This window comes from Taudactylus pleione, unplaced genomic scaffold (genome assembly GCF_031769625.1).
Source record: "Taudactylus pleione unplaced genomic scaffold, aTauple2 ptg000656l, whole genome shotgun sequence".
NCBI lineage: Eukaryota > Metazoa > Chordata > Amphibia > Anura > Myobatrachidae > Taudactylus > Taudactylus pleione.
In genome coordinates, this window is record NW_028285058.1 from 882,534 (window position 1) to 897,452 (window position 14,919).

At 46.0% G+C, this 14,919-nt stretch overlaps 1 protein-coding gene across 2 annotated transcripts in view; it reads left to right on the plus strand.

Moving 5' to 3' along the window:
• Window positions 1-14,919, plus strand: part of WHRN (whirlin) — a 169,012-nt gene that overhangs the window by 94,136 nt on the left and 59,957 nt on the right. For both annotated transcript variants that reach the window (XM_088455488.1, XM_088455489.1), the window contains 2 exons: window positions 769-966; window positions 2,581-2,613. In XM_088455488.1, the coding sequence (XP_088311614.1) occupies window positions 769-966; window positions 2,581-2,613 (231 nt within the window). The remainder of the gene's footprint in view (window positions 1-768; window positions 967-2,580; window positions 2,614-14,919) is intronic.

Below are 14,919 nucleotides of genomic sequence, written 5' to 3' on the forward strand. Positions count from 1 at the left end.
GGCACTAGTGCCAGACAACTGATAATTACAGGTACAGTACTAGTTCCTGGTGCCAGACAACTTATAATTACAGATACAGCACTAGTTCCTGGTGCCAGGTACAGTACTAGTTCCTGGTGCCAGACAATTGATAATTACAGGTACAGCACTAGTGTCTGGTGCCAGTACAGCACTGGTTCCTTATTCTCGGCAGTTGCTGATTACAGGCACTGTGCCATTCCCGGCTCAAAGTACTTGATAATTACAGGTACAATGCCAGTTCTTGTCGCTGTGTAGCTAGTGATTACAGACACAGGGCTAGTTCCTGTACCTAGATTACAGGCACTGTGCTAGTTCCTAAAGCCAACTAAGTGATCATTTCTGGTACAGCGCTAATTACTGGCTCTGGGCAGTTGGTCATTACTGGCAATACGGTTCCAATGATCTGCAGGCAGATGTATGAGAAAGAAGATTTAAATGAATATAGTCACTCAGACTGATCTGACCCAACTAAATCACTTTACAAATTTGCGATGTTTGTCTTTAAAGGTTCCATTAAAGCATTGTCCATATATTGTTTGTTTCAGATATAGGGGCTCATGTTTCGTTGGACAAATGTGCATAAAGAAGCAACATGTAAAAACTGTATATTTGTAAATTAACTAATGGTCCATCCAATTCCAGTTCCTTCCCTCCTAAGGGAAATTTGGTGTTGGGAGAGGGCTTCTGCAACAGTATGTGAGCACCTGTGATAGAATGAGGTTCTACAGCTATATTATGTCATTTCAGTTTGCCCTCTTGTCCGACTTGCGGCCCCAGATCTATCCTCACGATTTGGCTGTGTTTGATAACATGGTGCTGAAAAGAGAGATTGAGTCAATGAAATCTCGTCATCGTTCGGGAGACACCATCTCTGTCCTCTCCCAGAGTCCAAGCACCTCATCCACAGACAGCCACCAGACCGCCAGCACTTCCAGCGCTGCCCGGGTAAGAGCACTGCACCTAACATACTATTTCATTGTCATTCCCCGTGCCCAAACCAGGCCCATCCTGTTATATCCAGGGATATATACAGGACAATCACTTTCTACAATGTTGTTTTGGATTTCTGTGCGATAAACACTTGATCTGACTTAAGGTGCCCACACACTGGACGACTCGCAAAAGTTGCGATATCGTCAACGATTTCCCTTGAACTCCCCGGGCGACTCACCGGCACTCCTGGACTGACGACATCTTGCTAAACTGTGCAATGTGACTAACGACCTATCGTGCGTCCTTAATGATTTCCAGTGCATCATTAAGGAGATTGCAAGATCTTAGCTGCAGTAGATAAGATCTGAAGATACGACAAACGACCCGCGGGACCGCGCATCGGATCGTTATCATTCCTGGAAGCTGCACGATGTGCACGTTTTTAAATGATGTATCGTTCCGATGCATCGTTTTCGTGCAAATCGTGCCTAAAATCGTCCAGTGTGTGGGCACCTTTACTTTCTCAGAAGCTTTATCCCTCCACTGGTCCTACAACATTTATCGGTTATACAGAGGACCTACTAAATTTCAAGTATAGTATCTAAGGGGAGATGTATCAAACCTTCGGGAGAGGTAAAGTGGAGAAGATGCCCATAGTGTCCAATCAGCTTATAGCTATCATTTATTTAGCACAATCTATAAAATGACAATCAGAAGCTGATTGGTTGTAATTAAACCTAGTAATGGCTGATGTTTTGCCCAGTGTATGTGATCATTAAACCATAACAATATAAACACTTCAAACTTATCTAAGAATAAAGACAGGAAGACAGTAATGGATTTAAAACAGGTCAGCTATTTATTTAAGAAAGTTAATTTATTTATTTAAATATTTTAAATATTGTATGGTGGCTGGAAGGACGGCACTTACACAGAGCAGCCCAACAATGCTAACTCAACAACAAAACACAGCATTGCGGGCGTATATCCGCCCTGTGGATGTCAAAACCTGCACATGAGTATTAATCATAGACCTTCTACCAAACACAATACCATCCTTAGATGGCTGTACTGCCCCCGTAGAAGTGGTACAGTACTTCTCAACACTTAATAGAAGGTAAGCACACCTAATGCACACACACTACACCCGGGCTGATGATAAGCCGTACTTCTCGCCACACAGACTATAGCTAACAAACAATGAACCCTAGGGCAAGGGAGGGCGGGCAAACGATACAGGAAAGAGGCCTCAGGCTTGTAAGCCTGGCCTTAAATAAGCTCTGTCCCTACTCCTCCCACTAAGGATTTAATAGGTTGGCCCCAACCCCATGATCACAACCCCAGGCCAAAGCCCAGCCTCCTGGTTTAAGTCACTCCTGTCTTATTCAAGCCCTGCGTTATTCTGATTGTTAAATAGGACCTGCTGTGAATGGTGGTGCACAGAAAGTTTGTGCATTTTAGTGCAAGCTGGGTGGTTTCACTCTACAGTTATTGCCTTTATAACAATAAGCCATCATTAGTTGTTGGATGGGGAGCTTCTAGGGTCAGCCATTTGTTAACACTACAGGACAAGAGGCTCTAAAGTGTTTATGGAATTGTATCTAAGTGCCCTTTCATTTTCTTTAGGAACGTCTCCTCTGGCTACTGGATGTCATGGAGGTCAGTACATACTAATCGTCTCTTCCCAGACATCCCTTCCATTTTTCCAATTTCTGACAATGTTATAGTAAATTTTGGGGATCATTCACCTTGGGGCCACGTGTTTTGCCTATATACCCAGGCATTTCTTTCTCTGTCCTCTGTGTTCTTTTTTCTTTTAATAAGTAAAAATTTCTGGTAATTAACAAAAACCATATAAAGCACCTAATGCTCATAATGTGACATAGCAAAATAACACAGTATTGTACATAACGTATTTAGGGCCTGATTCAGAGCCGGACGCAATTAGCGCTCGCTCGTCCAGAAAATAGGGGTGGCTATTCAAATGAACCGTTCGCTGTTTGCGGTCTGTTCACGCCTCTAGGTCTGAACGAGCGTACAAAACGCTGCTGTTTTAAATATGCACACCCATAAAACGCCCGTTTTGACCTTTAAGCACGCCTGCGATCGGATCTCCACTCCCCGTTTTCAAGCACCTTCCCCTGTTACCACCCACATACGCCTCTTTCTGTCACTCAAATTAGCAGGCATTCGCTATTTTGCGAGCACATGAATTTCGGCCGTACTGACTGGTTCGCGCATGCGTATAACGATCCGTACGCATGCGCAGTTGGGCAAACATCGCTCAGAGCGAACGAGCTGCCGCTTTCGAGTGGCTCTGAATCAGGCCCTTAGTTACTGCAGAAAGATCGTTCCCAGAATATAACAAGGAACTAAGGGCCTGATTCAGAGTTGTACAATAATGCCGGCCGCTGCCTCTCCAATGCAAATATATGCAAATGCCGCAGCCGCCAGGAGATGTATTGAGACGCCCACCCGCGGGTTTGCATATCCAGGTATCTGTAGTGTTCCCGCTAGGCTGTTTCAGCGGGGCACTGCGCCCTGCCCAATTTGAAGTCGCTGAAATGCGTCCTGCCCTTCTGGTGGCTCCCCAATAAAACAGCCATCCTCACCCGCAGGCGGCAGTGTCCCATGGGTGGTAAAAGTCCTGGTGAAACAATGACCAGTGAGTGAATAGGTGGCGCGCACATGTGCACGGCATCTATTCACAATTCGGGGAGAGCTTGGGGGGCAGTCCAGCATCTCCATGAGTGATCGGCATGGCCCCTACAGTGATGAAAAGGAGGTGCGTCTCAAGAACACGCCCCCTTTTCTAGTGACCGCGGCGTGCAAGAGTGCCCTTGTATAATAGCCGCCCTGCCTGCCCTAGAATGAACACTACATCTGCGTAAAATGTTGCAGCATCTGGGTACGACCACGCAGCATAGGTCACAGATCATTCAACTATGGTGAGTGAGTCTATGGCCCCGCAGAATGGCTGTGGGAACTGAGGCCCTCATTCAGAGGCGGTCGGAGGATGCAAGCGGTCGCTCAGAAACTGGGCGGCCGCTTGCATCCTGACCGGCCGCCTCTGTTTCGGTCGTTAGGCTGTGGATTAACACCCACAGCTCTAACGACCGCTAGGGTGATGGTCGCGATGGTCATTGACCATCGCAACCATCGGGGCTTACGACGAGTCCCTAGGGTAGGGTCTCACTTGTCGTAAGCCCCGGAGAGCTTCTGGCTCTGTCAGACCCGGAAGCTCTCCACTGACATCACTAGTGATGTCAGTGGGGCCTCCCCCAAACGGCAGGCGTTCCCATGGGAACGCCTCCGTTTGGGTTGCCACCCCCCGGCCCGCCTTCCAAACGGGGCGAGCTGTCAATCAACATCGACAGCTCGCCCCCTTTGGAAAGAGACCCGCTACGACTGGCGCTGTCGGTCATAGCGGGTCTCACGCATGCGCACGAAGGAGCCGCCTCCCTCGTGCGCATGCGCACTAGGCAAATTTCGAGGCGGCCGTGCGGTCGTAGACCGTACGGCCGCCTCTGAATAAAGCCCTGAGACCACAGAGCCATATTCCTTGTGTACGGGATCGCAGACACAGGCTGTTGTTACCCACCCTTGGAACGATCCTGTCATGGCTGCATTCTTCGCCGCCAATCCCTGCTACCTCTCCCAGCCGCTCCCTATCAGTCGTATTGTAAGTAAAAAGTCACTGCAAGCGGCTACGGTAATGTAACATGGCACATCTGCTGTGCGAACTTAGACGCATGCGTGGGTTTCTGATAATCGCTCAGCTCTGTATACATAGCGTACATCTCTGAACCAGCCCTAACTCCATTTATTGTTCTCCTGTTATCTATTGTGTCATCATCCTTTGGGCAATTACTTTAAGGTCTTACCTATAGCTACTGTATATTTTAGGGATATGAGATTGTGAAAATAAATCCAACTATAGTAAATAATCGCTGTGATTGCTAGAGACATATACTGTGTATACCTGTGATTGTCTACTACATTCGATGTGATCATCATACCGCTTAGACTCTTGTAGATCACCTATCCTTTACTCATTGGTCATGTCATGTTCTCCTCTGCCAAAATCTCGCTCAGTCTTGTTATTAGTATATGAGGTTCAGTCCATGTGGTGGTTACAATACAAAGTGGTATCTAATTGGGTGGCGAGTGCACAAAGCTCACCAAAATGTGGTTGACAGTTTGCAAAACAGGCTCCCATCTCTGGGACAGAATAAAACATGTGTATGTGTGCGTGTGTGAGCGCGCCAAGACCAAACACAGGGCCTAATTCAGAGATGTACATAAATTCAATATATACATACATCTCCGACATTTGCAGATCTCGCATGTGCAGACCTGGTCCAGCAATGTCACCCACAGTGCCCCAAATGCCGCAGCATGATTCCCTGGCCCCGCAGCATGATTCACTGGCCCCGCAGCATGATTCACTGGCCCCGCAGCATGATTCACTGGCCCCACAGCATGATTCCCTGGCCCCGCAGCATGATTCACTGGCCCCGCAGCATGGTTTCACCGTACATCCTGAGTAACCTGACTCAGATCACGCAGCAGCAGATCAAAGAAGCCGCCAGCGGGCGTCTATTGACGTAAGATGTCTCCTGTGGCTTTTGCATATTTTAGCACAGCCGCCGCGTACAAACACAAAGCAACGATGCTGACGGCGTCCATGTCTAAATCAGGCCCACAATGTGGTGGCAAGTATACACAGCAGAACGGGGCCATCAGAACGATTTTATGTTGGGGGGGGGGGGTATTATATACAGCAAGGAGGTGTCTGTTTCCTACAGATGCCTCCTGCTGCGTTTGCATTTTAGATGGACAGAATTGCACAGACGCTTGTGTGCTGCTCTGCAACGCCGTCCATCTCTGCATTTCCATCCATTTCCGAATCAGGCCCTAAATCCAATGCAGTGTCTAGTGCGCAAAAGTGATGACCATTCCTGTGGTTAGTGTGCAATAATGATTTGTGTCATCTGTATACAATCCTGAGCTAAGCCTGGCTTCTAGCATATAAAACTGTGAATCATTTGTTGGCTTGTATGCAAAGCTCTCTTGGTTGAGTGGTCTGCAAGTTATAGTTGAAATAAGAACCTACTGTATGAACTGTCTGAGGACCTGATTCACTATGGATCACAATTCTGCTTATACGCACGTACCGCAGTTGCTAATATCAGCGCTGCTATTTAAATGTTTGCATTCACATTGCGATCACTGGCAGACATAAGGACGCCCACTTCCCCTTACTCACATCCGTATACTAGGGGAACATAGCGAAACAATCTGTAACATCGAGTAACATCCGGCAGTTAATGAAGCCCAGACCTTACTCAGGAATTGCTTACTTCAGCGCACGCTATGAGACCTCTGGTATCGCAGTGGATAATTTATGCACGCCCCTGCAACACCGATGAAACACACTGGCACGCCTGCGTTCTCCTGACCACCTCCCGTTACCACCCACTTCCTGTCAATCACTATGCCATGAGTCTGCATATCCTCTGCAATCGCTGTCCCGGTCGCAGAGGCTAGTTCGCGCATGCGCACTGTGATGCATGCGCAGTACACAATGATTGCGTGCGTATAAACAACTGCGTTCCTTGCTGAATCAGGTCCTGAAACCATTGTGCAAGGGTACTCTAGGCAGCCCTTTAGGTTTCAATGCTCGCTAGATTAGATTATCCTTTTACCTGTTACATTTATAGATCACCAAGGTTCCAAAAAACATTGCTCTGTACTCCGTTACTGTTACTTATTCGCCATCGCGCGCTTTTCTCTTGATATCATCTCCTGCCTGTAATGAATTTTTACCAGGCACTTTTTTTTCTCTCTTTGTTCCTCTTCTTTTTCTCCTCCCCGCTTGTTTTCTCCGAGCGTCTGACATTACAATGACATTTTCATGTAAGACAAACAGCTGCTTATATTTATCAGCATAAATTTAGCGAAACGCCTTCTTGCATTAATCAGTTCGTTTTAAAATGTATATGCAATTTCCAATGCTGTGCTCCGAAGGCGTCCTTTGCATTTGAAGTGGTAATCTGCTGCTGTTTGTGCCCAGGGATGTTGTTTGTAGAAACTTTGCGCTGTAAGCTGGATGGTTAACCGTGCGAGGGCCAGTACTTCTCTCCGATTTCGCTCTTAGCCTTCTTCTAGAAATCTTCCTTCCTGAATAAATATTTCACTTTTCATACAATTGAATATTTATTTTATAACTCCTCCGTATTTTCTCTCAGCCTTGCCTGCTTAGCGTTTCAGCCCTTGCACCATGTTAGTAGCCCTGCTCTGTATTTATATATTTATTAATGCCTTTTTGGTCTCCAGAACTGTACACAGGGCCTGATTGATTACAGATCGCTATTGCTAAAGCTTATGCAGACAGACGACCATTGCGTACTGTGCTTACGTATGCATCGCAGTGCGCAAAGGCACCACTGTGATCGCATTGCCATCACACAGACCACGCAGAGTCATCACAGGCAGTGAGCGTTCGGGGGTGGTGACGGGGGAGTGGTCGGAGAAATGCAGGCGTGTCCATTTGAAAGCCATTGCAGGGGCGTACATAAATTATCCAGTGCCAAGAGGGATCCGAGCTGATCCCTCCGCCGCCTCCTCACTACCTCCCCGGCAGCTTTGCGCATGCGTGACCGACGGGGAAGAGGGAAGTACACAAGTAGCTGCGATACTAACCAAGGGGACAGCTCCTTTTCGGAGCAGCTGTCCCCACATCAGAGCAATGATGAATTGCTCCAGTATCAAGTTTTCCTCCGCTGCGAGTTGGATATCCCTCGCAGCAGGACCATTACTTAATCATCGGGGGCCATAGTCTGAGCTTGTCGTCCTCCTCTGGGTGTAACCAGCCCAGCATAGGGTGTGCAATGGTGTCTGCTAATAATTCCCATGTGTGGCATGGATGCAATGTGTACTGTACCTATTGTGCTAAATGTTTTTCATTATTAATGTTGCATGGATTGCTGGACTGCTGGATTGGAGGGTTTGGCAGTCTCTATGGGATATATTTACTAAAGTGAGAGTTTTTGGAAGTGGAGATGTTGTCCATCGCAACCAATCAGATTCTAGCTTTTATCTTCTAGAAGGTGCTAGTTAAATGTTAAGTAGAATCTGATTGGTTGCTATGGGCAACATCTCCATTTCTAAGAACGCTTACTTTAGTAAATATAACCCTATGTCTGTATTTGGGTGGAGTCTGACATTGTAGTCACTATGGGTGCGATTCAATACAGCGGGAATTAAATAGCGCCAGGAGGAAGCTCCCGGAGCTATTCAATTCAGCGTGCTGTTTAATCCGACTAAAGTGCCAGCCCGTGAGGTTGTTTTCCGTCTTCACGTGGCGCTAACAGCCTCGTGGCCCGCACTTTAGTCTTAGAATGCCGGTTCACGCAGCTAAAAACTCAGGTTAAGTCACGAGAACCGGCATTCTCCAACTTAACTGCTTCTTGTTGGAGTAAACATGGCGGTGAATTGAATAGCTCCGGGAGCTCCCTCTTTCCACTATTCAACTCCAGCTGAATTGAATAGCCCCCTATATATGTATGGTCATGTCTGTACACAGGGCGGCAACATGGCACAAAGTTGCGACGTTTGACATGTATATTTGTTTTTCTTATTTTATACCTTCATAATAATTGTAGTGGTGTGTGTATAGTACAGGGAATAGCAGGGTGCACACACTGGGCTCAATCCTTTTAGGTGTGAGTAGGGTCCTGCGAGCCATTCTCATGGCGAACTCCAGATGCATGATGGTCTCTGTAGTCCTAGAGTGTGGCTTAGTGCACTGTAGCGATAAGCTCCTAAACCTACACCAAACTACAACTCCCAGCAGCACGCGGGTAACCGTCCTCTCCCGGTACTGGTTGGATAAATTGTTTGTATGGGGACGCCGTTTTGGCTGCATTTGTTCCCAGAGCTGCACGGTAACGCTGTGTCAGCGTTGTGTCTGTAAATGAGGAGACTGGTAGAGAGCAGTGATGTCCACATACAGAGGCCGAATCAGCAAAAACAAAGGCCCCTCAGGCTTACTGATCTCTGTGGTGTGGCGGGTTACTACAGTGTTCACTGAGGGGGCAACATTCAGCAATTTAGGGGGTGCAATAATTAAATGATATCTCACCTCCCACAACCTAAAATCGTTGTGGCACCCCTGATTGAAGCCCATATTCTAACAGAGAATCAGCACCTACCATAGGGCGGATCTGCCCATTGGTAGGTGCTGATCTGCCCTATGGTAGGTGCTGATTGTCGTTGCGTCCAATGGTGGCAGCTAAAGATGCACAAAGTGGGCATCCCAGCCCTTGCACAGTCCGATGCAAGCTTGTATACCAGGGGAAGGGCTGATACTAGTATTAGGATAAGTCGCAGACGTGACTACAAAAAGATGCATTTGCAGCGTCATTACAGTCTGACACAACCCCTAATGGTGCCAGTACTGTATTTTCAGGCAGCCAGAGATAGTCACTTACAGGAACTGAACAACTGCATTGAAACCTTCACAGTTCTTCTCCAAAAATGAGAGGAGAGAAGAGAATGAAGTGAGATCCGGGCCAAGTCCAATAAAAAGGTTATTAGTGCTGAGGGATAGATGTGAGGGTGAGCTGCTTAGATCTGCAGTCTGGTTCCAGATTGTTATCTTTACTGGGCCTAAGATTAGATCATAAAACCTTTTTTTTTGTGTATCGATTATTTTTACCCTTCAGCTCGGACCTTCACTAGGGCGATGTTCTTGTAGTTACATAGAAAGCTTGCAAGGTTACGCTATAGTATTTGTTTGTTGGACTTTTGTTTTGTAATAGATTTGTGGTGGATAATACATTTTAGAAGTCAGCTAAAGGTCGTGATATTATAATGTTCTCTTCAACCTGGCCCTGACTTTCCAGTGGGTCTCTATCCTGCAGTAACGCTTTATAAAATACTCGAATATGTCTCCTTTATCATCCTACAATCTGAAGTTACCATCTATAATAATAATAATAATAATAATAATAATAATAATAATAATAATGGTAATAATAATATACTGCTGACACCACAGATGAAGCTCCGGGTTACACTGTTACCATCTCCAATCTGGTGTACATACAAAATATATATGAAATAAAAAATCGCTTCAATTGACTCAGAGAATTGAAAGGTTCAGTCCCTTCAAGGTTTCCGTCTTTAATGAGTTATGGGCTACTGACACATTATAGACACCTGGGGTCTTATGTAATAGGGCGCAAGATGGTGCCGCTGTGGAAATTCAGGTTCCCGTATTTTTAAAGCAGCAATAATTTTAAAGGCAAAACCAGCTTGGTTTTGCCTTTAAAATGATTGCCGATTTAAAAATATGGGAACGCTCGCATGAACTCCCGTAGCTGTGCCAGCTCGCACCCTATTACATAAGCCCCCTGGTATATGAGATACAAGTTCCATATACGTGTAATTTTTTAGGCACAGCAAGTCAGTGCTAGAAGAAGATCAAAATGAAATTCTCGTTCATTTCCACCTATACAAATTTCTGGGTATAATAATCACATAAAGGGACAAATGTAATTGGATGTGATTTAGTCAAAGTGCTGATTTTTGGCGATTTGATTGTGGGATTTAAAGCGGTAATATGTTTAGAAGGCTGGTGCAATTTTTGGTGGGATGACCGATGGTGGCGTGCACGGGCAATAAAAGTGGGCGTCTCAGCCTCTGCACATATGGCCAAACGGATGAACTTGTAAACGGGCGATCGCCAACAGACGCAACTGCGTTCGCTTTTGCGCGCTACTCACAATCAGGCCCGGTCTTTCTATTATTTTAAAATAATTGGGTATGCTGTTGTTTGTTATCTTTTATTTATAAGGTGGCACAAGTTTCAGCAGCACCGTACAAGGGTTGGACATAACATTATGGGCTCTATTTACTACAATCCGCATTGGGAATGCAGATTGTAGTGTGATATTACCGACTGAATTCGCATTGCGAATTCAGGCAATATCACAGGGATTTACTAAAACTCCCTTGCAGGGACAGAGCTTGCGATAAAGCTCTGTCACTGCGAATCCCCTCCGCACACTTATCACGGTATTTTCGCAAAAAAATACCGTGACAAGTGCCCATGCATGCGCCGACCGGCTGCCGATGCTACCCCCCGGCGCTAAGCCCCGCCCCCGGCGTTACGCCCCGCCCCCATGATCACGGACCCCCCCTCCCTTAATTGCACTCACCTGCATGATCCGGGCTCCGGTGATGTCCTCACCTGATGACCGGGCCGCAGTACAGTATAGGAGACCAGCTGACTGGAGGGAGGACATCACTGGAGCCCCGAACTCCGGTCCCTGGACTCAGGTAAGTTAATTTTTTTTTGCTTTTTTTTTTTGCAGTTTATCAGCGTGTGGTCTGTTTAGACCACACAGCTGATCACTGGGGCCGGCTCCTGGCTCTGCTCTGCCCGTTATAGCGGAGCAGGAGACCCTGGATAACGCCACCTCCAGGTGGCGTTATTATCACAGGGCCTCCCCAGGTATTTTCTTCACAATTTATTTTTAGTAACTTGCACACAGATCGCATTTTCCATTACAGTTATGGGAAATGCGATCTGATTACTAAAAAATAAGTGATACTTAGGGGTTGGAGTAGAATTTTACCAATTCTACTCCAATTGCCCTGTAGTAACTTTAGGTGAAACTAAAATAATGTGAAACGGCTGTGAAAACACCCTTTCTCACTTTATTTTAGTAAAAATATTGATAATAAATAGAGCCCTATATCACAATTACAGATATCCAAAGCATAAGTACAAAGCATTACTATAACATCACACCGTAGGTGATCAACAGTGGCATACAAGACAACAAAATGACATACACGACAAATACAAATAGTCAAAATTAAAATAAATAGATGCTATTTCAAATAAATGGCCTGGCAGACAGATGAATTTGGCATAAGCATGGATGACAGGCAGACATTCACATAACACGTTGCAGACAGTTAGGAGCCGTTTTGCAAATAAAGAAGCAGTATAAATGTGTCATCTTTTGTGCCTTGTAGAAGAATCTTATTCATTTATATCATTGCTGACAAATCTGTAGTGATTGGATATTGCATTATTACCACAGCTCACTTGCAGAGCGTATTCTGGGGAGAGAGTAACACATTATAGCTCATGAAATAGTCACAATATTCTGTGACAAGTAACTTGCTGTTTTCTGGAGAGATATCTAAAATAGCAAAAATATTTTTTTTTACTGGCAGAGCGTACTGGAAATGTATTCCTGTCACATCTGCGGCCAAGTGAGATTTATGATATCCAACTTTACAGGGTATGAGCAAGGTTGAGAGGCTGGAGTGTAATGTGTATGAGGGGTGTGAGTTGTATGAGGGGTGTAAGGTGTATGAAGGGTGTGAGTTGTATGAGGGATGTAAGGTGTATGAGGGGTGTGAGATGTATGAGGGGTGTGAGTTGTATGAGGGGTGTGAGTTGTATGAGGAGTGTAATGTGTATGAGAGGTGTAATGTGTATGAGGGGTGTAAGGTGTATGAGGGGTGTGAGTTGTATGAGGGGTGTAAGGTGTATGAGGGGTGTGAGTTGTATGAGGGGTGTGAGTTGTATGAAGGGTATAAGGTGTATGAGGGGTGTAAGGTGTATGAGGGCTGTGAGTTGTATGAGGAGTTTAATGTGTATGAGAGGTGTGAGTTGTATGAGGGGTGTAATGTGTATGAGGGGTGTAAGGTGCATGAGGGGTGTGAGTTGTATGAGGGGTGTAAGGTGTATGAGAGTGTAAGATGTATGAGGGGTGTGAGTTATATGAAGACATAGCAATCTCTTGTCACTGCCCAATGTGCTGCTGCGGCTGCGTTACTGTACAGGTGCGGCCAGTGGTTGGTGGGGGTGATTACACTGATGTCCCACCTCCTCCTTGGAGCTGCCCAAAATAGTTTCCTAAGCTTTTTTTGGGAGGGGCCGTGGCCAAGCCTCATGGATTTAGCCACACCTCCCAGGACCAGGGCCCGAAAGTGCTCTTGGTGGCCCTGGACATGGGATCAGGTACTGAGAGGGCCTGGCTACTGGAGGGGTTGTGGCTACTCACAGTCATACATAAGTTCCTATGCTGCATGCAGAAAACGGTATAATAGCAGATGGAGGGTAAACTAAGTCCCTGTTACCCTGGCAGTGCCTACATAGGGGAAAAGACACATTCTACCACTCTAAATAATATTGTGTGAATAGGTCCAGGCTGGTACACATGCAAGATTAGTGATTCAGCTGTGACTAGTTAGATGGACAGGGGAATGATTACACACTGCCAGCATGCTTGTACAAAGTTGTGTGTGCCCTTTTTCTCATAAAAATTAATAGCAAATGATCTCCCTTCTCTTACCTGCCAGGGCCGTGCGGTGGGTGAGCTCGTGGTGGTGCGGGACAGGGCTGACACTTGCTGGGGAACTGTCAGTACTGCCAACATTGTAATGTGGCGCTGCTCACGAACCAATTGGAGCTAATGGACCGACAGCCTCTGCTGATTGGCTGCCGGTCCGCGAGCACTGATTGGCTTGTGACCGGCACCACATTAGACTGACGGTGTATCTGTGCCTCTCAAGGACAGGATGCGGCTCCAAACCCAGAGAGCAGCAGCCTAGCCTCCTGGCAGCCTCTCCCCGGCACCCCCTCAAGTACGGCACCCGGGTCACGTGCCCCCGTAGCCCCCCTAGTTGCGGACCTCTCTGGGGCTATCCATTGGGATAAGATTATCTTTTTTGGCAGCAGCCTCCAATTTAGCAAGCAATTTACGCGTCCCTTTTTGAAGGTGCATGTTGTCGGGATGTATATTCCAGAAAGCCCTTGCTTTAGATATGGTTAAAACAATATGTAAGGTATGATTAATGTCATTTTGAAGATCTGCCCCCAAAAATTGTATCTTAGGGCAATCCCAAAGACAATGTATTATGTCTGCATTAGGAGCCTGGCACTTTAAACAGTTAGAATTTGGAACATCTCCAATGAGATATTTAAGCTTCGGTGTGTAGTAAGCCCTATGCAAAATGTTATGATGCATTTCCATATATGAAATTGACACCAATAATTTATTCATTTTGAGGTATGATGCCAGAATGGTTTGCATGGACAACTCTGGGAAATCTACAAGCCATTTCATTAGACCTACCGTGCCTGACTCAATGTTAAGTATAGCCCTTGATTGACAATAAATGTAAGAGGTTGAGAAGCTTCCCTGAGTTCCACGTCGGATCTCATCATCCAATTTACATTCCAAATCAGCAGTTGTTAGAGTGTGCAAAAATCTTCTGAACATAACTCATTGCTTGTAAAAAATGAAACAAAGGAATTAATAATCGTGGAAATTTTTCCTGTATTTGGGCCCTTGTGAGTAATTGTAAAGAGTCAACATCAAGAAATTGGTGTATATAACGTAACCCACCTTTGTTCCATAAATAGAAGTGTGTCGAGGTTCTATGCGGGTAAAGCAAGGTTGCCCCATAAAGGAAGAAAAAGTGGAGTATTTAGACTGTTTTAGATTAGAGCGTTTCATCCACCATGCTTCACAAGTATTATACACCAATATATTTTCTTTAATCTGTCTAGGTAATAAATGAGGACGTGCATGAAGGACGTTATATACACGCAATCGGCCGATTGTTGCGTTCCACGTATGCATCACAGTGCGTTAACTAGCTATTGCGATCGGGACTGTGATCGCAGAGGCTACGCAGACCCATGGCAGAGTGATTGACACGTAGTGCCATGTGGGTGGTGAAGGTGGGGGTAGTTGGGCGAACGCAGGCGTGCCAGTGTGTTGGGACAGCGTTGCAGGGGCGTGCATAAATTAGCCACTGTGATACCATACTCAGCCTGAGGCCTCATAGTGTGCTCAGTTGCGATCCTTGCTGAATCAGGCCCTATGTTCCACACTCACACCCAGTGAGAGGCCTCTCTGTAAGTAATAG